Below are 27,434 nucleotides of genomic sequence, written 5' to 3'. Positions count from 1 at the left end.
TCATGTCAGGAAGTGCACTGCTATTTTCCAAGAGCAATTCAAACAAAATGTAAAAATCTGAGGCTGCTGTTTAGGTTCAACTAGATGTTTTCCATAAGGGCTTGTTCAAACTTGACTACATTTCTGACGCTCCTATAGCGTTAGTATAGGTGTCATTGAGCTTTTGAATGGGGCATCTTGCAAGCATTAAAAAGGCCCCCTATGCGCGGTTTCATAACGTTTAATGAGCGTTATACTCCACAATGGAAAGTGACAGAAATAAACAAATTGACCATGCTGAAAACAACTACCGGAGCATTACCATAGATAGACTTGAATGGTAGGCATTAAAAGGCTTCAAACGCCTCCTGACTTTACATGAGGCTTCAATTTTGAAGTGAAGCGCCGCTAACGCCTAGTGTGATCAGATGTGCTGTCTATTATATCTTGTACGTAGGTATTTCACAGGTGTTAAACACCTGCTCTTAATGCCAGTGTGAGCTCAGCCTAAAGCCTGGTACACACGATCAGATTTTCTGCAGACAAAACGTCAGACTTTTGTCTGAAGGGCGTTGGCCAGGAACTTGTCTTGCATACAAACGGCACACAATTGTCGGCCAACAAACACGAACGTAGTGACGTACTACGTGGCTTTTCATCTCTTTAGCACCACCCTTTGGGCACCTTCTGCTAATGTTGTGTTTGAGCACTGATTCCAAGCATGTGTGTTTGTACTTTTGTCTGACGGACTTGTGTACACACAATCTGACAACAGACATGTGTCTGCAGAAAATTTATAAGCCTGCCATCCAACATTTGTCCGTGGAAAATCCGACGGATCGTACAAATGGTCGGATTTTAGGCCAACATCACACAATCTGTCATCACACAATTCCCGTCGGACAATCCAATCGTGTGTACGAGGCTTTAGCGTGCACTGGCACAAGCTTGTCACATTGGGCCAGTGTCTTGTGAATTAGCTGGAGCACCAACTCCCTTTTCTATTGCACCTGGTACAGCTGTCCTAAAGTTCATCAAAATCAGCCTGGACATTTTTAAATTCTCCACATTTATTGAATATATTTACACTAAAGTAAGAGCCAAAACAGAAAAAACACACAAAACTAAAAACACAATCACTATATACAGCTGTATAGATCATGTCTGCTTCTCATGAGCCACAAGTGTTGACACTGGCAAACCTCTGATGGACACTGTGGAGGAGATGTTTGGGTAGACAGTCCAAGGAGCCAGACAGGATCTCTTTGTAGAAGATAACCGTCTCTAGACAAAGCCTGAAATCAATGAGAATACATCAAAACCTGGGGTCAGAGTATTCATGGCTTATTCAGGAGAGCAAGTGCAGATACCAACCAGAATGTTCCTCACCCATCTCACTATATATTAAAGTGCATTTCAGTATCATTATTGGGCTCTGCATTACTTTTACTCAAGAATTCCAGATAACATGGCTGTAGGACAGAATATAGACGTATTAGTATCTGCAGTCAGTTACAGACATACAATATCACCCTACAGAAAACCCTCTGAATTATTGATTTCAGGTGTTTTCATGGATGGATACGGTTAATACTACAGGTTCCAAAGCATTCAATTCCACCTGTGCATTTCCAACCTTGTGGGTACAGTTTGGGGAAGGCCCCGTTTCTGTAGGACTGTCCCCCATGTATAAAACCAGCACCATAAGGACATGGTTTGACATTAATGGTTTCAGAATAGGTAGGTGTGATGGTCAGGTTTTTGTCCAGCAATGAATTATTTTGATGTAGAAGAACATGAGTGGCCTACACAAAACACTGAAATTAACCATATTGAACACCTTTGCGATGGGATTTCCAACAAGTTCATACAGGTGTGATGAGAAGGTGGCTGCCACTGTTTGGTTTTCTAGTATATTTTTTGTCTTTCTAAAACTTTGCATAACTCACCTTACAAGAGACCTTGGCTGAACGGAGAACACAAGCACTTCATTACTATGGGCCTATACAAAGAAAGCACAAAAAAAAAAAAAAAAAATACTTAGAATCCTTGATCATCCCATCGATCGGCCGCTTCAGCACTACATTATGTGATACGTTACCGCTTTGTGGTGGGCGAGCAGATTGTTGGCACATCCTCCAAAGACAAATATTTCACCCTCTTTACTGGCACATGCTGTATGCCACAGCCTAGAAATGTATAAATGACAACAGAGTTGTGTACTGTTACTTTGGAAAAACACATTATAGTCACATCCCCATACTAACACGGGGAGAGTAGGATGTAGATGCATTCAAGGGATCCTTAACCCAACCAGCACTGGACACATTCATAACCACCTGACAATGTAAACATCATATGTTCCCTATGTTATAGAGACAGGATAGGTACACACAACTGTGCACTAAGATACAAATCAGCACACTGGAGAGCAAAATACAGACATGGTAGCACATTTCTGGGAGTCATGATGTCAGCCAATCAGAGGGTGCTTTCTATTCATTCCTAGAATACAAAGCTTACTGTGAATGGCTAAGCAGCAGGGAGTTCTGGGGGTGGGACAGGAAGTCTCCATCCTACTGCCGTAGTACAGTGCTGTATACTGTACAGTATGGGGCTGGGGCTTACATACAGGCAATATAGCACACTAGATCATCCAGTACATGGTTTGGGCCAAACAAACTGTTTAAAAATAGTATTAAATCCAAAAAACAAAACAAATTTATATACACACATACAGTATATATCTATCTATCGAGAGAAAAAGTCCAAGAGGTTGCTGCACTTAAAAACTTCTTTGCTTTATTTCACAATATCTTCAGGAAAGATTTACAAAGCAAGTATAATCATTCCAAGCAATATCAAAGGCAACTTCACTAAACCTGTATTTAAATGAATGATTAAAATGAAACCTTCAGATGTGCTTCAACAGATCTTAGGAAGGGCGTAAAGTTACTAGCCCGAAACGTAATCCATTCATATCTGAAACTGTGCAGGCATTTGTTGCCTTTGATATTGCTTGGAATGATTGTGCTTGCTTTGTAAATCTTGTCTGAAGATATTGTGAAATAAAGCAAAGAAGTTTTTAAGTGCAGCAACCTCTTGGACTTTTTCTCTATATATAAGGTCGGTGGGAAGACCTGATTGCTGGCACTAAACTGTAAGCAGAGTGCGGTTCTATCTCTATCTTTATCATCTATACATACATACATACATACACACACACACACACACACACACACACACACACACACACACACACACACACAATTCATTTTCTTTTTTAAGCTTTCTTCTATTTCCAGCTGGTGATCTGGCCAATAAGTCTATTTTTTCAAAAGAACAAGCTCTCCAGCGGAATGTATCAGCTACAGAGATGAGACAATCCATTTAACACTGGCAGGGGTGCTTACAATGATCAGCATGCATGTAAAACCTTTATCCTAAAGGAAAAACAAAACGTTTTGCTGTAACTGATTATAAAGTGTGAGCTGGAGTTTGTCTTCAATTTATTAGTATTTGTAAATCTGCTAGTACATCTGACAAGCCCCCCCCCCCCCCCCCCGACTGATAATGCTGCTGTTTAAATGTGCCCTCTGTTCTCCTTCCTCCAGAGTGGAGACACTATAATACAGGAGGTGTGTTACTGGCCAGATCACCAGATGAAAACAGAGGGGGGAAAAAAGCCTTAAAAGCTACAAGACTTTTGGGGTTCAGGTGTAATGCCAGTTTAAGCCTCCAGCAAATTCTGCAGACCTGTTTACCTTTCATTCTGACCTATAGCGGAGGTGACTTCTCACAGTTTGCTGCAGGTGGAACTTACAATTTACAGCTCTAAACACTGCAAGTAAAGGTCACTTTTGGTTCTCTGAATGTATTTTTGTGTAGCTCATCTGCACACACGAGATGTCCCCCTCCATGGATTGGAGGACCATGAAGGAAGGATATGATGATGTAATATATGGTTACCTGGGCTTATCAGTGTGACAGCTCTGGAAAGGAACCCACTCATTAGTCCTGAGATTGTATAGCCACGTGTCACCTGAGAAGAGACAACATACATCAGAATTACACTGAATTGTCTTACAGAGCTCACAGTACTCCCCGACAGCGCCTTCATCTGCTTTTCTCTTCAGAAGGATGGCGCCATCTTTGTTCAGGCATCATCCAGGGTCAGCAGAGACTTCCTGGACTGAGATGCCTCTGTCATGTAAATCCCAGTGCTTGTGCAGTTTTGGATGTGCTCACAAATGTCTGACACAGATCAGCCTCTCACTTTGTGACTGGCTGCAAAGTTACAGTCTGATCACTGGGGGAGAGAAGACCAATCAGGGGTCTAATGCCTGGTACACACGATGAGAGTATCTTATTTAATTTTTCATACTAATCTCATTTTAAAAACGAAGAGTTTAAAGTTCTGAAAATTCTTGTATGACAATAAAAATTCAGAAGTGATGTTGTGTTTTCAAACAACCACCGTAGTGATTAAACCTAAATTGTACGATTTGTTATCATACAAGAAAAACGTTTGTGCTTGTCCAATCAGATAATATCAGATGAACTGTCGTGATCAGTTCTCAAAAGATCAGTACTAACGATCCGATTATCGTACGATCGCTTTAAAAGCGGTATTCTTTTGTACGATTTTCAGATCGTGTGTGCGGGCCTTTAAGATGGTCATTGCACCTCTGGTTACATTTGCATGGTTAGAAAGCTCAGTCACTTACTCAAAGGTTGTTTATCAGTGGTAAATCCTCCAAAAAGAAAAAGGGTGTGAGAAGACGCTCGTGTCAACGAATGCCAAGACCTTCCCAATGGGATAACACCTTGTGCAATCCTAGGACAAGGAAAGAGAGGCAATGATGGGCTAAAGAACAGCAGACAGCGGATCCCAGCGGAATTATTAGGCGTAATCTTACAATATGGCCGCTTCTATTCTGTGTGGGGAAAAAACGACCACTTAAAACTGAACTCCAGGTAGATAGAAGAGGCACAGTAGTGCAGCTCTGTATTCCTCAATACATCTCTAGAAGTATTTATTTAATGAAGAGTAATTATCGAAGTTTGACAAGAGATCAGCATCTTGCAGTTGATGATAATCAACTGCAAGATCTGATGATGATCTAGTCAGTTGTACTGCAGTGCAGGTAGTGTGCCGATAGAGGTGAGAGCAGAGAAATTAGCTTATCAGTCTGCTGCTTCTCCTTTCACTGTCTAATCATAGGCTGGGAGAGGGATAGGACCTGCAACTGGGAAAAATCTGATAGCCCCTCTGGTAGGGCAGAAGGTGCTGTGTGGCAGGGCTGTGTAATTCTCAACACTGGATGAAATAAAACAAAACAAAAAAAAAAAAAAAACACGTTAACAGATCCTACACATCCTGTATGCTTCATCTGTGTGTTTAAAGTTTGAGCTCAGTTCACACTGCCGCCACCTGAAGTCGCACAACTTTGCCAGGCGATTTTGAAGCAACTTCAGGGAATACCTATATAATCTTCCTTGACTGTCAGATCCAAATCACACCAATTAAAAAGGTGAGGATTCGACTTCTATTCAATTCTATGGGCTGAAATCAAACAGAACTCGGACCAAAGTAGTACAGGAACCTTTTCCAAAGTCGGACCGGCACAAACTGACCCAAACCGACCCGTAGGGAAATATTGATTTTTATATGTCATGCAGCGTGCTCTCAAAGTCGGAGCGATTGTCGCACCAGTGTGAACTGGGCATTACTTCATTTACACTTGTACGACTCCAAAGAAGCTGGACTTTGCATTGCAACTTTGTCTGGGTATGACGTGGATGCGACTTTGGAGACCCCTGGTCTAAACCAAACTATGGCCCTCCGGTTGTTCAGGAACTACAATTCCCATCATGCCAAGTCATGTCTGTGAATGTCAGAGTTTTACAATGACTCATGGGACGTGTAGTATCACAACAGCTGGAGGGCAGTAGTTTGGAGATCCCTGGCTTAGATAAAAGACATGTATGTAAAACATTCAGGTATGACTTTCATGCAACTTCTGACGATTCACATTGAAGTCCATGGCCCTCAAGTTGCATGAAATTCAGACCATGAATTACTTTGAAGTCGCTGCAACTTTAAATCGCACATATATGGTTATCATTAGGAAACGACTTTTCATCTGACTTTGATGTCCAAAGTCGCATGACAAGTTGTAGAAGTGTGAATGGACACTTACTGGAGTTCAGCTTTGAAACAAATCTTTCCCTAGTGACACATGGGGGCTGCAGCTGCCAGGTCCCCATCTACGTATTGCTACTACATAAACGCCACATGTCATCATGGTGTCCTGTAGTCAGATTGTGGAAGCACGCACAGCGATCTGACAACGCTGCCACAGGGATCAGACCCTATGGATAGCGTGGTCACTGGCTGCACGGAAGTAAAACTTGCTGGCAGAAAACTATTTCTAAAAGGAAAATATCAGAAGAGCAAAAACCATAAGAGTAAGCATTGTGATAGGAAGCATTTAAGTCATTTCTAAGGTTTACAAACACTCAGTAACTATATGAAAAGATTAAATCGCAGGGAAGTTGTAAAGAAAAAAAAAAAAAAAAAATCACTTACACTTCATGCCACTCCCAGGTATCAAAATTCAGATAGTACAGATCATTCATTCTGGAGTCCTGGAGAGTAAAATTTTGTTTTATTAAAAATATATTATGCCATGAGATGGACAGGAGAAGTAATACGATCTCATGGATACCCACTCTGTATCTGCCGCCAAAAGTATAACCTCGATTTCCAATTGTGGCGCAAGCATGAGCGGCACGAGGAGACGGGCATTTACCCTGGAAAGAAATGTAGAATGAAGAAACATCAATGTTCTTTCTGGGTGAATACATGTTGTTTAAGTTCAGTCTGACTTTTCTGGCAAGCCGGAATAAATTAGGCAGATGGCGTTTAAAAGGATAATTCATGTTACACACATATTCAGGGTGTAACAGCTATAGCCGTGCAATCTGCAAGAATCCATGCTAGTGGGGAAGTTGGTGATCAGCAGGGGGCTTGTCAGTACTATGCAGAGAGACCACTGCTTCCACACAGCGCAAGGGCCCTTCTCCGCAGCATGCAGGCAGGAAACAGCCTTTATTGTTAAGTAGGCTGTGGCTGTTTTCAAGAGAATGAACTGTCACACTGTTTACACCTTGTTTTGATGAACTTGGAATATATTTAGCAGATTTAAACTGAATGTTTAATTGACCTTTATTTATACAGAGATAGGAGCCATGCATGATGGGCAGAGAGGGTACAAGGTTTCTCAAAGTACTAGGCATAGGATGATGAATGTAGAACCACCACCTAACCAATCTATGCAACAGTCATGACCAGGGTAGCCACTAGAAATGGTGGGGCCCCTTACACAGCTTTAGGCCTACACCACCTCCCTCCATGAAAGTGTTTTTGTACCCAAAAAAAAAAAAAAATTGCGTTTGAAAAATTGCTGCGCAAATACTGTGTGACAAAAAATTGCAACGACCGCCATTTTATTCCTTAGGTTCTCTGCTAAAATATATTTATTAATAATAATAATAAGTTTGGGGGTTCTGAGTTATGCCTCATTTCCACTGAGCGGATCGGTTCGGGTCGGCACAGTTTGGAAGGCCTAGAATTGTCCGGCCTATTCAGGTGAGCGTTTCCACTGCAAGTGGTGCCGCCAGGGGCCATACGTGGATTTAGAAAAAATGCCTAGCATGGCGTCACACGTCCGCCAATCAGTGGAATGTATCGTAGCTCCACCCTAACCGAACCGTACCGTACCATTTTCTATGGCCCCACATCTGAAGCAGGACCATGAATGATGCGGTATGGTTCGGTTGTATGGGCCGCTTTCATAATGGAAACACTCAAAATAGCGTACCGTACTGAACCAAACCGATCAGTGGAAACGAGGCATAATTTTCTAGCAAAAAAATGACGATTTTTACATGTAGGAGAGGAATGCCAGAATTGGCCCGGATAGGAAGTGGTTCAAGTAGAACTAAAAGGCAAATCTTTTTTTTCTCCATTTTGGATAGAGTAAAGGAAGGGTTATCCCCCCTGTAAGGATTATTTTTGCCATCTGTGTCCCATTGGAGAGATTTCTCTTCACTTCCTGTTCTGTAGCAATAACAGGAAGTGAGAGAAAATCCCTCTAAAGTAAGGGAATCTCTGGATATCACCAGAACTAGTGTCCATATTGTTGTTGACGGTGGTAAACAGGACAAATAGAGAAAATAAATCTCTTTAGCATGGGTCACAGACAGCATTAAAACCTGACAGTTTTTTTTTTTAATCCCTCTCCACTCCATCCAAAAAAAATATGTTGCCTTTAGCTTTACTTTACCCACTTAAGAACCAAGCCTATCTTTCAAACTTGGTGTTTACAAGTTAACTTAAAATTAAAAAAATAAGACAACAGTAAAGTTAGGCCATTTTTTTTTATATTAAGATAGATAATGTTACACCAAGTAAATTGATACCCAACATGTACATGTAATGCTTCACAATTGCGCCCGTTCGTGGAACGGCAACAAACTTTGACCCTTAAAAATCTCCATAAGAGACGTTTACATTCATTTTTTTTTTTTTTTTTTTTTTTTTTTTTTTTTTTTTTTTACAGGTTACCAGTTTTGAGTTACTCGCTCCAACGAAGGCAGCAATACCTCAAATCTCTGGTTTGAACACAGTTTTCATACGCGGGCGCAGCTTAGGTATGCGTTTGCTTCTGCGTGCAAGCTCGGTTGGACAGGGAGCATTTCATTTTTTTTTTTTAGAATTTATTTTACTCTATATTTTTACACTGTCCTTTTAAAAAAAAAATGGGTCACTTTTATTCCTTTTACAAGGAATGTAAACATCCCTTGTAATAGAAAAAAAAAAAAAAACAACATGACAGGACCTCTTTAATGTGAGATCTGGGGTCAAAAAGACTTCAGATCTCACATTTACACCAAAATGCAAAAAAAAAAAAACAAAACAAATAATTAAAAAAGAAGATTTCCCATTTAAGACCAATAGGTGAAAGTGACGTTTGACGTTGCTCCTGTCATCCAATGTTATGGAGCCGAGCGGAAGCCATTTTTCCACCACCTGGCTCCATGTCTCAGAGGGAAGAGGACCTGATCAGCTCTTGTAAGCGGCGGAAACAACCAGAGCCTGGCGGGAGGGGCCCCTCTCCCGCCCCTGATAAAAGTGATTTTGCAGTGGATCCGTCGTGGAGACAACTTTTATCAGAAAGAGGACCATTCACCGTTTAGGAATATACCGGGGTTATGTCAGCTATCTGCTGCCATAACCCCGGTATTCTACGTCAAAGTACCGACATAACAGGTGGTTAAATTACTATCTGGTTTCCAACTGTGCGTGGAACCGTTTATTAATCGTTTAATTATAATCTGTATGATCACCTTGCATGGTATTTTTTTCATAGGACACATCACACTGCTCTATGTTAAAAAAAAAATAATAATAATCTGGAAATTTTCAGAAATGTTCTCTATTGCAGGTAAAACATTGTTGCTTAGCCTTCAGTGAAGGTTTTCTATACAGGCCTAGACTGACTAGCAATCACTGCCAAGGAAGCTGCCATCTTGGCCTCTGATCTGCCATGGTGCTGCACATGTGATCAGTTATGACACCAGACATTTGATGGTTTGACAATGTGTTTGAGGACACAAACAAATGTGACAGTTACCATTCCCAGCATGCCAGGAATGCAACATTTTTTTTAAGCCATTAAAATAATTGGTTTAGTTCCACTTTAAAACCCACCCACACTGCCAAAAGTACTGGTTTAAAGATTGTGATATCACTGTTTCTGATTGGCCAGCAAACTCACCTGACCTAAAACCCCATAGAGAATGACGAGAGACACCAGACTCAAAAATACAGATGACCTGAAGGCCGCTATCAAAGAAACCTGGGCTTCCATAACACCTCAGCAGTGCCGCAGGCTGATCACCTCCAGGCCACGCCGCATTGAGCCTGGGTGCCCTCTGCAAACCGCTGCGAGTGTTAATACAATGTTAATGACACCCCCAGATCAGTTCACAGAGCACAGTGCGAACTGTGTATTCGGACAGGAATCAGATTACATGGGTGTGAACACCCATGCAATCTGATTCCAGGCCGGAGGGGGGAAATAAAAAAAAGTACCTGCACCTTTTTTGTGCAAATCTAATGTGAGTTCAGCCATACAACCGTATGGCTGAACTCGCATTGCACAGACATTGCATGTGATCGGCACAGCAGTGCGGGTGCAAATCACATGCAAATGTCTGTTCGCAATAGTGTGAACCCAGGCTGATGTAGTAATTCATGCAAAAGGAGCCCCGACCAAGCATTGAGTGCATACTATACTGTACATGGACATACTTTTCAGTAAGCCAACATTTCTGGATTAAAAATCTTTTTTTTTTTTTATTGGTCTTATGTAATATTCTAAATTTTCTGAGATACTGAATTTTGGGTTTTCACTAGCTGTAAGCCACAATCATCAAAATTAAAAGAAAAATGCTTGAAATATATCACTATATCACATGAATCTATATAAAATCATAGGAGTTTCGCCTTTTGAATTGAATTGCTGAAATAAAGTTAGCTTTTTGATAAATTTCAAATTTTTGGAGATGCACCCGTACCTTTTTTTTTCCTAAACAAATTTGGCTTTCCTGTAGTGCTAAATGGTAAAATGGACATCTCTTTGGTTTTGATCATAGGAAAACTACCCCAAAATGGTCAATAAAAAAAAAAAAATACCCTTTTTTTAAAAAAATGTAACTGTATACTTTGTTACCATCATATTCTCCCACTCTTGGCGATTGCAGCGATACTACATATGTGTATGTTAGATGTTGTATGTACTCGTAGTACAGCCCAAAACAATAGTGTGCATTTGGCTTCTTTTTTACCCTACCTAAAACACACTGACACGAACTTAAAAAAAAAAAACAAAAAACCCTGACCAAAATATATATAGACCCTGACCTTTGATCCTTACTTGACCCAAACACTAACCTAGATCAAACCCCAAGATCTAACTTTTTTTTCCCCAGGATTTAAAAAAATAAATAAAATAATAATAAAAAAAATAAAATCATCCCCCCCCCCCTCTCTCCAAGAAGAGAGAGATACAATGCATTTCTCCCCTCCTTTCACAGGGAGAGAAACACAGGGGTGGGCTTCAAAGTGACCGATCACAGTTATCAGGTGACCTGGAACCAGGTACCGATCGTTAAGAAAGAACCCGGGGCTCCCACTGAGACAAAGACACACATGCGGCCCCATGGAAAAAAGCCCAGTCCAGTGGGGCCGCATGTGCGTACTGTTGGCATGAAGGGGTTAAAGCTGAACTTTGCAATGGTACTTTCAAAAAGTGGAGTTAATGCAGAACTTCACCTAATAACACTGGTTAAGGAGAAGTTATTCTTCTCCTCCCCCCTCCTTATTGGAAACGTTGTTTTTTGGAGTGGGTACCTAGTTTTGACAGGTACCCACTTCTGCTGGGATTGCCTAGGCGATCCAGGGGGAAGTTCAACAACCTTCCCACTACCCTCCACCACATCATAGGTCCCTACAGGCTGTGGGACCAATCACAGAGTGCAGTGCAGCTTGCGAATGCGCAGTGTGAAGCCTTAGGGAGTCACAGCTGGCTTCCCACAAGCAGCATGGCCGCACCAAAGATCCGAAGACTGGCAAAGAACTGGCCAGGGTGAAGATAGCATTGGATCCCTGGACAGTTAAGTATCTTTATTAAAAGTCAGCAGCTAGAGTATTTGTAGCTGCTGACTTTTAATTTTTTTTTTTTTAACTTTACTGAAGCTCCTCTGGTATGTTTCACTGCTCACATAAAAAGTAGGTAAAGATTGAGTTATTACCGTAGGTACAATGCGACTCCAGGTAAAGCTGTCTAGATTCAACAGATGAACGTGATTGTTCCATCCCCTTGGATGTCCTGCATTCTGCAAAACCAGAACATGAGCACAATCAGATGGCTATTTACTATATAAAAATTAAATCATCCAATTAAAAACAAAACACAACACACAATCTGTTAGACCTTGTCTCTAGTCTATAGGCTATAAAAAAGGACAACGTATTCCTTTAAACAGACCCAAACCTGTTTAACCACTTTGCGTCTCCCACGCAATTTTTAAAATTTTCACACATATTAAAAACTCAAAATTTTTTGCTAGAACATAATTTAGAACACCCAAACATTATATATTTTCTGAAACCAGAGGCCCTGAAAAATAAAATGGTGGCAGCTAAAACATTTTTATATTTGTGCAGCTGTTTATCAAAATGCATATTTTCAGGACAAAATACACTAAAATTAATTTTAGTGTATACAAACATACTAGAACACATTTTTGTTAAAATAGTAAACTGATACCAAACATTTGAAAACTCAAAATCACATCGCGTCCATGAAAAAAAAAAAAAAATATAAAAACAAACAACATTTTTCCATAGGTGACACTTTAAAAGCCTTTACAGTAAAAGTGATCAGACGGCTGTAGAGCCGCCCAGATCATTTTTACTAAATAGAGGATTCCGGGCTAAAAAATTATATATATATATATATATATATATATAAAATATTCAACCAGATTCATGGTTACAACCGAATCCATCAGCTTGTTTTAAGCCATGGGTGCTCAACCCGTGGCCCTCCAACTGTTGCAGAACTAGAAGTCCCATCATGCCTCTCTTTTTGGGAATCATGCTTGTAACTGTCTGCCTTGCAATGCCTCATGGGACTTGTAATTCTGCAACAGCTGGAGGGCCGCAGGTTGAGCACCCATGTTTTAAAGAGGTTGTAAACCTACCTGCAGTACTTGTACCTATTAGACAAGCCTAGAATAAGGCTTACCTATTAGGTACTGTAAATATCTCCTAAACATGCACCGTTTAGGAGATATTTACTGTATACTGCGCCGATGTCACTGGCGCATGCGCTCTGCAGGAACAGCCGCCCGTGCCGTTTCTTCAGGAGCGAGTGCAGTAACTGGCGGCTCCCGCACGCATGCAATGTCACAGAGCCGGAGTTCGCGGCCCTGGAAGGAAGAGGGGCAAACATGAATGCAGCCTGCAGCGGGGACAGCGCAGGCTTCGTTTGCAGGCAAGTGTCACATAATGTGTTGGTATGCGATGCATACTAGCACATTATGCCTTTACTTTGCAGGGAAGGGGAAAACTTTTTTTTTTTCCCCCACAGGGTTTATTTCCTCTTTAAGCACTTAAAGTGCAGGGTGCTTTAAAACGTCCAAAGGATGTGAAGTTGGTTAATAACCTGGCCCACTTATACTCCCTCTTCTCAATAGCCCACTATTCAATTCTGTCTCCCAGTTTAAAGCTAGAGTTCAGGTAAACAGCTTGACACACAGATGAAACACAACCCTGTTTGGCAGGGAAGGAGACCTCATTTACTTTTCTGTTGCGGTGAAGTTAGGACCTTTTCACACAAGCGGACTCTGTTCCGATCAGCAAGGGATCTGCTCATGGATCCCCTGCTGATCAGTGCGGGCGGATGACAGGTCCGTGGACACAGACAGTGCCCGCTCTGCTCTATGGGCAGCCAAGTGTAAAACGAACTCCGTTGTCCGTTTACACCAGACGACCTCCAATCTCATCCGCCTAGATGGAGGACAACAGATACCCTTCGGTTTGTTTTTAGCGGATAGGATTGAAGTTAAGCAGGTATAAACAGACACAATTCTGTTTACATCTGCCAGTCCATAGGGGCTGAAAAACAGACTGCCCTAATTGGAACAGTTGTGTGAAAGGGGCCTTACGCTTAGGCTGCTTTTCACACTGGGGCGGTAGGGGGCGTCGGCGGTAAAACAGCGCTATTTTTAGCGCTGTTTTACCGCGGTATTCGTCGCTAGCGGTGCGGTTTTAACCCCCCGCTGGCGGCCGAAAAAGGGTTAAAACCACTCGTATAGCGCGGCTATAGCCGCGCTGTCCCATTGATTTCAATGGGCAGGAGCGGTTTAGGAGCGGTGAATACACCGCTCCAAAGATGCTGCTCGCAGGAGATTTTTTCTTCTCCTGCCAGCGCACCGCTTCAGTGTGAAAGCCCTCGGGCTTTCACACTGAACAAACAGCGGGGGCTGTTTAGGGGCGGTTTGCAGGCGGTATTTTTAGCGCAATAACGCCTGCAAACCACCCCAGTGTGAAAGGGGTCTTACAGGTCTTATTCCTCACTCAGCCCGTGATTGGATAGTGAAGGAGAAGCAGCAGACCGATGAGCTCATCTCTGTTATTGCTGTCTACTCAAAGCTCATGCTGTTGGAGAGCTCTAGCTCTGACTTTACAGAATACTGACAGGGAAAACGCCTTTCTACTTAGATTGACTGCTCTTAAAAATAAAAACAAATAATAATATCTGTAAAATTTTGCATACCTTTTTATTGTTTTAATGCAGCTGGCATTTATTTAGCCGATTTAAACTGCAAACGTTCCAAAATGGTTTGTTTAAACCGGTATGCAAAAAATAGAAAATGTTCTATGTTTGTGTATGCGGTACTCCAGTTTATGACAGCAGTGCCGTATACACGAGTACAGCGGTGCACAGCCATTCAAGTCAATGACAGGCTGTACACTGCACCTGCTCTGCCTGGGCGGAGAACATTCCCCAAGAATTACACTGAACGGCCTCAGCCTGCCCATGTGCAAGAGCCTCAATATCTGAACCTCTTTGAATGGCATACAATGTAGTGAAGTTTCTTCATAAGTAGCCCTTTATTTTTTCCCCACTTTAACCACTTCAGCCCTGGGGAGGTTTACTTTCTGCTATAAAACATACCCAATAAAAAAAATATATAGTCTCCAATAAATGTACAGTGATACCTCGGTTTGCGAGTAATGCGGTATACGAGCGTTTCACAAGACTAGCTATATTTTTGATAGCTCCGTGATTTGCGGGCGCTGTCTCGCAAGACAAGCAGGACTCAAGCCGCTGGTGTATGTTTTTAACGTATGTGACCAGAGGTCCAGGGGTGCTGGATAACTCAGAAACACTCCCAGCTGGGTGGGGCGGGCACAACGCGTGTCGGAGCACCCGAAAGTGTCAACAGTTGCCCGAGTGTCTCAGAGTGTCACCAGCGCCCCCGCACCTCTGGCCACATACAGTACTGCATACACCAGCAGTGGTTGTGGAACGAATCATCTGAGCTTCCATTATTTCTTATGGGGAAACTCACTTTGATATACAAGTGCTTTGGATTACAAGCATGCTTCAGGAAAGAATTATGCTCGTAATCCAAGGTATTACTGTATATTGATTGGTTTGTGCAAAAGTTATAGAGTCTACAAACTATGGGCTATATTCATGGACTTTTTATTTTTTTACTAGTAATGGCGGCGATCAGCGACTAGGATATTGCAGCGGACAAAAATCGGGACACTGACACTTTTTTGGTAACTAGTGACACTAATACAGTGATCAGTGCTAAAAATATGCACCGTCACTGTACTGACACTGGCTGGGAAAGGCTCAACACCAGGGGCAATCAAAGGGTTAATTGTGTGCCTAGCCAGTGTTTTATTACAGTTTGGGAGGTGCTTTTACTAGAGGAAGACATGGATCGATGTTCCTGCTTTGCAGAGACACAGAATCCATACCTTCCCTACTGTCAGAAAAGCGATCTGCCTTGTTTACATAGGCAGACCGCCATTCTGCCTCTCTGCAGGATGATCGGCGGGTGCTGGCGGACATAGAGTAAAACTGCTACAGGGCGGTTGGCAAGTGGTTAAATAAACATCTCAAAAAACAAACCTAGGCACCCTCTGAGTTGTTTATTGTAGTAAGTTATAGATCTTTACACCATTGTAAAAAGTCACCGCAATTCAAATTTACACAATACCATCTACAGAATACATACGCCAAATGAAGTTTCATCAAACTCAAAAGTCCCAACTGGATCTTCTCTAAAATAGCCATAGCCGCCAAAGTAGATCAGCCTGAAAGAGAAACGCAAGGAGGGTTGTCACGACCGAGCAATCAGAGAATGTTCCTTATCAAAAACTATGTAATATATGAGGATCAACCTACCTAAACTAACCAAACAATCTGTATCCAATCAGACAGGGTCTTGAATTAGTTGTTGGTAAATCTAAAGGCGATTGTACAATCAGATTGCAACAGGTCATGAGCTGTCAGATTTACCAGAACTAGGTAATGTGAGAGCCTGTCTACACAACCCATTTCATTTGTATCTATTCAGACAGGCCTTAAAACTACATAGTTGGTATAAAATCCAAAATCCTTTCCATTAAAATACTGATTGCAGCCAAACTTTTTATTTCATTTATTTTTTTCATGTTTTTGATTGGAGTTTTCTGGCAGAAAAAACACTAAACACTCCTAAACGTGTGTACAAAAAACGCTCTATGAGCTTTTTTTTCTGCCAAGGGAACTGGCTTTTTGAATGCAAGTAAACATGTATAAGCAACAGAATAAAAGGATCTATAGTTTCCTGAGCTTTGCCTGCCATCTAATATTTACAGGAAAAACGTATCAGCATACAAAGAACAGCAGCCACTCACTTGTTCTGATATACCCAGACACCCAGCTTGTCCTTCGGCGATGGCGGAGTTCCTTTACACTCCACCTTCTCCCAGAAAAGTTCACCATCTCTGGTGCTCAGATTCAACATAAATAGCTGCAAATAAAAAGACAAGAACAGAGGAGACTGCAGATTAACTACTTCAGCTCCAAAAGATTTTACCCCCTTCAAGACCAGGCCATTTTTTCCTATTTAGCACTGCACTACAATAACCACTTAAGGACCCAGCATTTTTCTGGCATTTGTCGATTACAAGTAAAAAAAAAAAAAAAAAATCAGTACATTTTGCTAGAAAATTACTTAGAACCTCCAAACATTATATTTTTATTTATTTTTTAGCAGAGAATCTAGAGAATAAAATGGCGGTCATTGCAATTTTTTTATGTCACATGGTTTTTGCGCAGTGGTTTTTCAAATGCAAATTGTTGGGGGAAAAATACACTTTAATAAATAAAAAATAAAACACACACACACACACACACACACACACACACACACACACACACACACCATAATATATACCCCAATTTTTTGGTATAATATGAAAGATGATGTTACACTGAGTAAATAGATACCCAACGTGTCATGCTTTAAAATTGCACACGCTAAACTTGCTGTTATTATGCTCATGTTTCAGCCTTTGAGCTGTACTGAGGCCTAGTGCTGAGGTTGTTTGTGTTATGTGGGTTGTGTGGGGTTTTCTCTAACATCGGAAAGTTTAAATATAACCATAAATAACATTGTAGGTAGCATTGCCATATGCATACCCCCCTGTAATCCTTTATGATATAACTTATTGTCTGATTTGTGATCTCACCTATTGTGTCTCGTATCATGTAAACCGGAGCTCATGTTTTAAACGTTTGTATTACATAACTTATGCCTGGAGTATTTTGTTAATAAAATATATTTTTACAAACTTCCTTTTTTGTTTTATAATTGCTGCTAAAAAACCCCATGGGGAATTTCCAATTTCTTTTTTGGAACATGTGTGTTGTGTGAGGCCTGGGTGTCAGACTGTATGTGGGCGTGACCTACATATCCGTTCACTACTGCGAGCAAACGCGCAGGATTGGGGGCTCTTTAAAAATAATTTTTTTTTAATTCATTTTATTACCTTTATGTTTACACTGTCCCTTTAAAAAAAAAAAAAAAATTATACTTTTTTTTTGCTATCGCAAGGAATGTAATCAGCTCTCGCGATAACAATACACGACAGGTCCTACTTTACTCATAAAAGCAAAAGAAGAAAAAAAAAAAAAGGGAGAGATAAGAGATTATATACACACACATCTATCTATCTATCCTTTTTACCAAGTTTGCACCAATACCACTTTTTTAGGACCAAGTACCGATACTTTTTTTTAATGCCATGTGACAGTGGCACTAACATGCAGCACTGATGCGCACTAATAGGTGGCACTAATATGCAGCACTGATGAGGAGTGGACGATGTCAGTGTTTTTTTTTTTTTTTTATTCTATTTTTTATTATACTTTATTTTTATTTATTATGAAATATTTATTACAATGCTTTTTTTTTTTTTTTTTTTTTTAAATCACCCCTGTTGGAGGGAGGGGGGGCTGGCTTAGGTGAGCTATCAGGGGTCTCCCTTTTGAGACAGGGAAAGGGACTGAGGACACAGATTCCCCAGTCCCTTTCTCTGCAGCCTCAGCTGAACTGAATGAACAGGAGACAGAGGCACCTGTTCATTCATAAACCGAATCATCATAAACACAGGTTACTCTGCTCAGTTCAGAAAAGGAAGGAGCTGGTAAATTTACATATACTGGCTCCTTCCTCCGCTCTCCATCCTGACAGATATGGGACGAGGGGGGGGGACCCTGGGAGTCGGAGGAGGACAGTCAGGGATGATCGGTGCGGTGGTGGGGGCAGTTATAAGCAACAAATTCCTTGTATAGCTTTCAATAAAGCAGCTGACAGCCACGGGAGGGAGAGGAGGAGAAGAGGCTGTCAGCTGCTTTATTGAAAGCTATACGGGGAGATCGGTGCTTGTAGCTGCCCCCACCACCGCACCGATCATCTGTGAGGCTGCCCCCCCTCCCATTACGCTGAGAACGCCGGGACCGGTACAACAGGGCCGGCTGTACTGGCCTATCAGCGGCTCTGCCGGGAGGTATCGGACTAAGCATCGGAGCATTTGAACGGGTACAAGTACTCGAGCAAATGCTCATTACCAATACTAGTATCGGTATAACCCATTTTTTTTACTTTCTGCTTTAAAACATATCCAATTTAAAAAAAAAAAAAAAGTCTTAATAAATTTTGACAAGGTAAAAAAAAAATTCCAAGTGTATATTGATTGGTTTGTGTGAAAGCTATAGCCTCTACAAGAGATAGAGAGATAGATAGAGAGTTAGATGCACACACACACACACACACACACACACACACACACACACACACACACACACACGAATTTATTTAGTTATTTTTTTTAGGACTACTAATGGTGGTGATCAGCAACCTACAATGGGACTGCGATAGTGTCAGATTGCCCACCATACTAGTTGATGCTGGGGGGGGCTGACTAACTACCAGTGACACCAAAGCCTAGTACACACATGGCAAATATCGGGCGACATCGGCCAATTCAATAGAAACCTGCCACCCGTCGGCCCATGTGTACAGCAGCCGGTCCGGTATGACAGAAAAAAGGTCTGCCAATCGGCATTCAGTCAGGGCTGTCGGCCAATGGCTGAGAGCGCTGACCGGGGTGTTCTGACGGGGGGGGGTCCCTGTCAGAACACAATAGCTCAGTGGGGGAGATTGCTGTACCAACATTGCATAGTTAGTGCAGTGGCTCCTCCCAAGTTCTTCAGTGATCAGTGCTAATAAAATCCACTGTCCCTGTACTAATGACACTGGCTGGGAAGGGGTTAACATCTAGGGCAATCAAGGGGTTAAACGTGTGTAACAAGATTTAGTGTGCTGTTTGTTGCTTTGCAGAACAACACACAAGCTCGCGCCCCCCACCCAAAAATACAAAATCATGTACACGTCAAGGCTTGCCAAATTTGCTTTCAAATCTAGGAGCCATTTTTTTATTTTTTAAATTGTTTATTTGGAGGTCGGGCGGCTGTCTCATTCAGTTGCAGTGCTGCCTTCTCACTGGGTGGTTTTGGGGGATGCGTGCCCCTTTGGGGCTCTCGGGGTGTGGGGATTTGGCACTTGAGGTTGTTGGGGCTGAGGTTTTTGATGTGCGTTGTGTGGCATGCTGTGTGGGCTGGACTCTGCTCACCGCCCTGCTAGTCTCCGACGACGCATGCGGTGACTGGCGGGTAGGGGTGGGCCATGGTGTGTGGGGAGCCTTTGCACACAGCAGCAATGGGTCTGCTGGGGGAGGGGGCAGAGAGTGCATGGAGGTGCTGGTGTGAGAGGAGGAAAAGGGAAAACTTTGGCTCTGCTGCAGGTAACCTATTTTCAATCCGTCTGATGGATCGGACGAAAACGGAAAGGATCCATACAGTTAATGCGCCGACATAAGACCAGGCGCCAGGATGCGATTTCTAGGCGCCATGGCGACCTGGCCCCTGGGATTTGTTGAGCCCTGATGTACGTAATCTGGCTTAGCAAGGCTGCCCTGCCACAGTACATCTGTGCTGGGTGGTCCTGAACTGGTTAAACATTGTGTAAGCACCATACAAATGCTTCTTAGAATCTACTGACCATGTTAGTGTTTCCACGAGCGTAATGGCCTCCAAACAAGTACAGCACATTGTCCACACAGGCTGCGCAACTGCCAGACATGGAGGGAGGGATATTCCCCTTTGTCTTCATCCTTTGCCTGGAATAAAACACAAAGCCTCATAAAACACTAAGATAAAGGCAAGAAGACCACACTGTGGTAATTTGGCTGCATGGCAAGTAAGACGCTACAGGACATCACACTATTTTGCGCAGCCCGATTTGTTTGGGACAAAAAAAAAAAAAATACCCCATTTTTTTTAATATAATGTGAAAGATCAGGTTATGCTGAGTAAATGGATACCCAACATGTCAGGCTTTAAAATTGCGCACACCCGTGGAATGGCACCAAACTTCGGTACTTAAATATGCATAGGCGACGCTTTAAAAATTTCGACAGGTTACTAGTTTAGAGTTACAGAGAAGGTCTAGTGCTAGAATTATTGCTCTGGCTCTAACATTCATGGCAAAACCTCAAATGTGTGGTTTAAACGCCATTTATATGCAGGTATGACCTATGTATGCGTTTGTTTCTGTGTGCGAGGGGCTGGGGGTGCGTTATAAAAAAAATTAAAAAAATAAATAAAATTAAATTTTTTTTTTTTTCCCACTTTCCCTTTAATTTATTTTTGATCACTTTTATTTCTATTACAAGAAATGTAAACATCCCTTATAATAGGAATAGGGCATGACCGGTTCGCTTTACAGAGAAATCAGGTGTCTATAAGTCCCCACATTTCTCCTTTATGCTGGAAAGACCAAAACAAAAAACAAATAAATAGATAGATCTCAGCCTTAAAAAAACAAAAAACAAAAAAAAAACCACCAAAACCAGCAATGTTTACAGCTGCCAGCACTAGAAGGGACTTCATGATGTACATAATCAGCTGCATGGGTAAACTGCCGCCGCTGGCAGATTCATTATCCGGCTCCTCGATCGCGCGGGAGAGACCGGAAAAGCGCCGGAGGGTGGTGGGAAGGGGGTTGGGTGAGATGTCCCCTCCCGCCACCTGAAAAACAAACAAGCGACTATGATGGCTTTTACATGTGAGGGATTCACAGGCTGAAAAAAAAAAAAAAAAAAAGAGGATATCTGGGTAATACCTGTAGCTTGGGCATCACCCGGATATCTCCACTTAAAGCCCCGACGTCATATGACGTCTACCTAAGGATAAGTGGGAAAAAAAAACAGCATGGCTGGCGCGTTTTGAGGGGTGTTCTGAGAAAGAGGGAGAGATCTCCCCTTGAAACGCTTCAGCCATCTGCAGGGGGCCTCTGGCTTGCTGGGAGCAGTCTTGGTGACCTGATCACTTTGCGTCTATTGTGGACCCTGATCTGCTTTTATGATTGTATGGTTTGTGAGTAGATCTCCTTTTATTCTACATTGTTAAGCACCACATGGGTAATGAGCAAGGCTGGTGTGCCCTCCCTCCCCTTCCTTCTTGCAATGGATTGAATTCAGCCAGATCTTGCTGAATCGGCCAGTTTTTAATCCATACATGGCCGGCTTTACAGTTGGTTTTCTTTAGAATGCAGATATACCTTAGAACAAGTGTCTCTGTTGGAGGATTTCCTCTTGTTCCAGTGACAGCTAGATTTCCTATCAATTTTTGTCAGGGTGACAATGGGGCAGAGACACGTCATTCTTATCTAGGTTAAAAATGGCAATGATGTGTGGGGCCAGAGTGTAAAAAAAAAAAAAAAAAAACTCTCTCTCTTTCCAGTTTTGATTGTGGAGTGGGGAGAAGATCACATTGTTATCTTGTACATCAAACGAGTGAAGGTCTGATTTAGAAGGCAGATTCATAAAAATGACTTTGTAATTTGGATTTAGCCCTGGTTCATACTATGAACTGTGTGTAAATCGCACAGGAACCGCATTGCATTCCTGTTCATTTCCCATGTGGTGCGATTTAAGTGCAGTGTGATTGGAGTCCATTCATTTAGAATGGGAATAAAGCGCACAGCATCACACCAAAGACGTGCATGCAGCAATTTTGGAACCGCATTGCAACCAGATTGCCTGGCTGTTTTGTACCATGCAATCCGGTGCCGGCAAATGCACTGTGTTTGCGAACGGAGATTGGGGTGTCATTAAGATTGCACTGACATGAGCAGTGCGATTTGAATCCATTGCAGGAAATGTGAACTGATTGCGGAATTCCACGCACAGCATTAGTGTGAGCTGAGCCTCAATCTCATTTGCTATTACCCATAATATACAATAAAAGAACTTCCATGTTACACAGGCGTTGGTCCAAGAAGTAGTGGTAGAAAGGTGCTGAGACACGGATTTTCACAGGTTATCAAAATGCAGACAAAGTCGTTACTGGAGCTCAGCTGGCCTGTATTCGGCAGCTCACCATAAAGACGGGAGGCCCCCTAGGAGAGGCCATTCATCTAAATTGAGAAATCCAAGTGTAATAGGCCAAAGAGAGCACTAAATAAAAACATCCTTAGGAATCCAGTCTTTATTGTTCAACTGGTTACAACAAGTAGGGCAAAGGACATCTATAACGCGTTTCGGGGCCACACAATCCCCCCCTCATCAGGGTAAGGGCCCTTTGCTATTTCTACAGCGAACACCAACACTGACTGTTTATAATACAATCTGCAGATCAGTCTTCTCAGGAGTATTGTGGAGTCCATTTAACATTTTTGCCATGTCACCCAGCCCTGATGAAGGGGATTGTGTGTGGCCCCCCGAAATGCATTGGCTGTCCTTTGCCCTGTTTGTTGTAACTAGTTAAACCAGAGGTCCCAAACTGGCAGCCCTCCAGCTGTTGCAAAACAACAAGTCCCATCATGCCTCTGCAAGTCACGCTTGTAACGGTCAGCCTTGCAATGCCTCATGGGACTTGTAGTTTCACAACAGCTGGAGGGCCGCCAGTTCGAGACCCCCGAGTTAAACAATAAAGATTTTGGACTCCTAAGAATGTTTCGTTTGGCTCTCTCTTTGACCTATTACACTTAGATTACACAGATATTGGTGGCAATGAATCTCTCGCTGTGTATGACCGGTTTAAACAAATGTCTATCTTGTACCTACCAGGTCCCGTGCTCCATGTCGTAAACCCAGATTTCATCTCTTGGCAAATAGAAGTCATAAAATCCTCGAACGGGAGCATTCTGTAAAACAAGTGGGAGAGAGGATTATACCAAACCTGAAGAACCGATATTCAATAAAGGGTTGGACTAGAGCTGGTCACAAATAGATCATCTAAACTTCTCAACCAGATGATTGGAGGGGCTCCCCCCAAAATTACATAGAAGGTGCATGGAGTGCTCAGAGTGCTCCCCACATTTGTTTTTTGTGAACTGGTAACCCACGATTTACCCAACGGCAATTATAAATAGCACAGGATAAAATCACCATCTGGCGTCCTTTCCACCCGCTAATCGCTGAGCACCAAATGGCCATTAGACATCTCCGCACACGCGGTATACGGATTCAATCCGAGGGGCCTGGTACCATGTGATCACTCTGATTGGTCAGCACAGCAATCATGTGCTACTTGTTTACATGGTTGATCCCTCCCCTTCCTCTTACAGAGAGAGAGAGATATTATAGGAACATGGGAATGAGGAGTGAATGAATGGATCAGCAAATGGAGATTGCCCCAGAGATTATATGGGCATGGGAGGTGGAACCAGACCATACAAGGAGTACAGAAAAAGTACAAAATGTATTGAAAGAACATAAGATATACAAAAATGTACAAATACTTATAAAACAATAATGAATGACATGAATAACAAACAGCAACAATTAACTGATATGCACATGAGGTCTAGACCTGTAGTCGACCAAAACGTGTTGACAGTATGCCCAACATGTTTCGGAAGAATATGGTATTTATTTCCTTCTTCAGGGACTGAGCTGAGGAAGGCTGTTAATTCCATTAACAAAAGAAAAAACAGAGTAATAATACAAAATTCATAATGATTATGAGACTGAATGAAGTGGAAGTCTGAGGGGCGGGTGAGAGAATCTGCACACCTCGGGTCCGCCGGGACCACAACACACCGCTTTAGATGTTTATGGAAGATTTGCTGTGGTATTTCCTGCCCAATTCGAATTTCATCAATGTGAGTGTAACGGTGGAAGATTTTTAGAGCGTTTTATTAAAACTGGCTTTTCGTTATTACACTACAGGCAGTCCCCGAGTTCCGAACGGGTTAGGGATTGCCTGTTTGTTCTAAATTCGGATTTGTTTGGAATTCGGAAGCGCATGCGCAGAACGGCGGAGACGTCGTTTTCCGATATTGTCAAGTAGCCGCGCATGCGCGGACGTCGTTTTCCAATGTGCCCGCTAGGGCTGGGGAAAAAAAACAATTTAAAATCTTGAATCGAGCTGATAGGTCAAAACGATTCAAAAATTTAGGCAAATCGTTTTTTTTTTTTTTTTCGCCGCGCCGGTCCTGAGGAGCTGCAGGCAGGAATTTTTAGGCGAGGCCGCGGCTTCGGCCTAGTCCGAAGCCGCGGCCTCACCTAAAAACTCCTGCCCGCAGCTCCTCAGGACCGGCGCGGTGAAAAAAAAAAAAAAAAAAAAAAACACAAATTTGAATCGTGTTTTTTTTTTTTTCTCTTTAAGAAAATCTCCTAGCCCTAGTGCCCGCCGTCGAAAAGTGGCATGCGCAGAATGTCACGCCGCCTCCCATTCGTAAGTAGGAGTCGTTCGCAAGTCGGAGGTTGGTAACTCGGGGACCTCCTGTATTGGAGCACTTTTTGTTATTTACATGTGGAGAGATCCTTTGTATACACGGCTGGATATTGGATATTTCTAAACCCTTTCTGTGTGGTTTAATGTGAGTGAGTCAAACACGAGTGTGTGAGGAATGTGAATCCGGTGAGTGCGTTTTCTGAAGGGAGCGGAATCACTGAGCACATTGGTGTGGTGGATGAACAAGACATTACAACAACCTTCACCGGATTTATTTTTATGAACATTTTTTTTGCATTATAGGAATTATTTTTTGCTATTATTTCTTTTTTTATTATTTATTTTATTTTTCACTTGTCACAAGGTGATAATATTTATGATTAACATTTAAATTTGTTGAAGTGAATATTTACGTATGATCACAGCAGTGTGATTTAAGCACCACTATTTTCTCTCACTTTTCTCATTTGATTAGGATCATTTTCAGTGGCTGATATATTGGTGCATCCCTAATTCTGACCAATGACAGGCAGGTAAAGTAAATAACATTGATTATTATCTCATTATAATAATAGCACCAGAAAGTGGGAGGGATAGATTAGACAGGAAGTGAACATGTTGTCCCTGAAGTTGATGTGTTGAAAGCAGAAAAAAAAAAAAAAATGGTGTAAGGATTTGAGTGACTTTGACAAGGGACATTTTTTAACGTGTAGACGACTGGGTCCGAGCAAATCCAGAACTGCAGATCTTGTGGGAAGTTCCCGCCTGCAGTGGTCGGGACCGACCAAAAGTGGTCCAAGGAAGGAAAACCAGGGAACCGGCAGCCGGGTCATGTGTTGCACGCAAGAAGAGAAAAGGATGGCCTGTGTACTCTGATCCAATAGAAGAGCTACAGGAGCGCAGATTGCTGAAAAGTGAATGCTGGTTCCTATAGAAAGAACACACAGAGCATCGCAGTTTATGTAGGAGGCCGCGTAGTCACAGAGTGGCCCAGGTGCCCATGCTGAGCCGTGTCCACAGCCCACAGTGCCTACACTGGGCATGTAAGCATCAGAACGAGACCACAGAGCAATGGAAGAAAGTGGCCTGGTCTGATGAATTCAAGAATGGTTTGAGGAACACAATAAGTTTGAGGTGTTGACTTGGCCTCCAAATTCTCCAGATCTCAGTCCAATTGAGTATCTATGGGATGTGTTGGAAAAACAAAAGCCTTTTCCATGGAGGCCCCACCTCACCATCTACAGGATCTGCTACTGATACTTGGATACTACAGCATATCGTCACAGGTGTAGTGGCATCCATGCCCCCCCCCCAATGCAGGACGTATTCCTCACCTCTTTGTGAGGCTTGGTGGCACCCCCTGTGTGTCAGAGGATCAGTGGCGCGCCCCCGTGTCAGGATCGGTGGTCCCCCCGTGTCAGAGGATCGGTGGCACACCGTGTGTCAGAGGATTGGTGGCGCCCCCACACCCCCCCGTGTCAGGATCGGTGTCACCCCCCATGTGAGTATCGGTGGTCCCCCCGTGTCTGAGGATCGGTGGCACGCCCCCCCCCTCCTGTCTGAAGATTCAGTGGCACCCCCCCGTGTCTGAGGATCAGTGGCACCCTGTATCTGTGGATTGGTGGTGCGCCCCCCGTGTGTCTGAGGTGGAGAAGGGACCACAGCTCATGTATACAAACCAGCATGAAGGGGGGATGGTAAGCAGGGTGCGGAGTGACACACACAGGTCTCCCTCTATTGGCTAATCCTCCTATTATCTCCATTCACTATACTGTCATAGAACTCGCTCCTCCCCTCCCCCCACACTGTACACGGGGCTCTATACCGATGTACAGCCCCCCTCCTGTCACCTTGTATCCTCCCCACACACACATCCGGGTCCCGTCACTGACGGCCACGTGACCGCTGCGCTCGGCCGGGATGTTGTCATCTGCCGGGTTCTCCGCGTCCTCCTCTTCGCCGTCTTCCTCATCCTCCTCCACATCCGCGGGGGCCTCCTCGTTCTCATCCGCCATCCCTAAACTCCTCCAGGATGGTCACCGCGCCGGTAGAAGTCCCTGCGTTCTGCGTCATGGCCGTATGACGAGATCACGGAGCCGCCATGATGGATGAGGGCAAATGAGCGGCAACGCAGCGCCATCTGGCGGCACTACGCGGCATTGCTAGTTATTGCATCTGACATTAGAGCAGTGCTGATCATCATGATCAGAGGGGGAGGGGGACTTAAAGTGATTGGAAACGATCACCCTGTAAAACAACCCATTTAGTTTGAAACAGAAATAAAAAAACAAAACATTTGTGTATAGATATAAAAAAAGGTATTTATAATGTTTTTTTTTCATAAGTGATGACATTCCCTCTGTTCTCAGCTGCATAAGATCTGTGGGGGGGGGGGGGGAGAGAAACAACAGCATACTGAGCTTCCCAGTGAATGGCTGTGCCAGGGGCGTGTCAGGACACAGAAGCAATACAAAGAGCATAGGATACTCTCTAATACAAGTACAT

At 42.9% G+C, this 27,434-nt stretch overlaps 1 protein-coding gene across 1 annotated transcript; it reads right to left on the bottom strand.

Annotated features, from left to right (window-relative positions):
* Window positions 1–1,031: 1,031 nt before the first annotated feature.
* Window positions 1,032–27,051, bottom strand: KLHDC2 (kelch domain containing 2). The gene is made up of 13 exons (XM_073609306.1): window positions 26,780–27,051; window positions 23,315–23,394; window positions 20,248–20,365; window positions 16,538–16,653; window positions 15,874–15,952; window positions 11,863–11,946; window positions 6,715–6,795; window positions 6,572–6,630; window positions 4,707–4,816; window positions 3,949–4,021; window positions 2,081–2,168; window positions 1,929–1,981; window positions 1,032–1,274 (listed from the first exon to the last, which is right to left on the bottom strand). The coding sequence occupies exons 1-13, from the start codon at window positions 26,942–26,944 to the stop codon at window positions 1,151–1,153; spliced, it is 1,230 nt and encodes a 409-aa protein (XP_073465407.1). The 5' UTR covers window positions 26,945–27,051; the 3' UTR covers window positions 1,032–1,150.
* Window positions 27,052–27,434: the final 383 nt, after the last annotated feature.

The sequence above is a fragment of the Aquarana catesbeiana genome, linkage group LG13 (genome assembly GCF_042186555.1).
Source record: "Aquarana catesbeiana isolate 2022-GZ linkage group LG13, ASM4218655v1, whole genome shotgun sequence".
Taxonomy (NCBI): domain Eukaryota; kingdom Metazoa; phylum Chordata; class Amphibia; order Anura; family Ranidae; genus Aquarana; species Aquarana catesbeiana.
The sequence above is the reverse complement of the archived record's forward strand: the minus strand, read 5'-3'. Positions and strand labels throughout refer to the sequence as shown.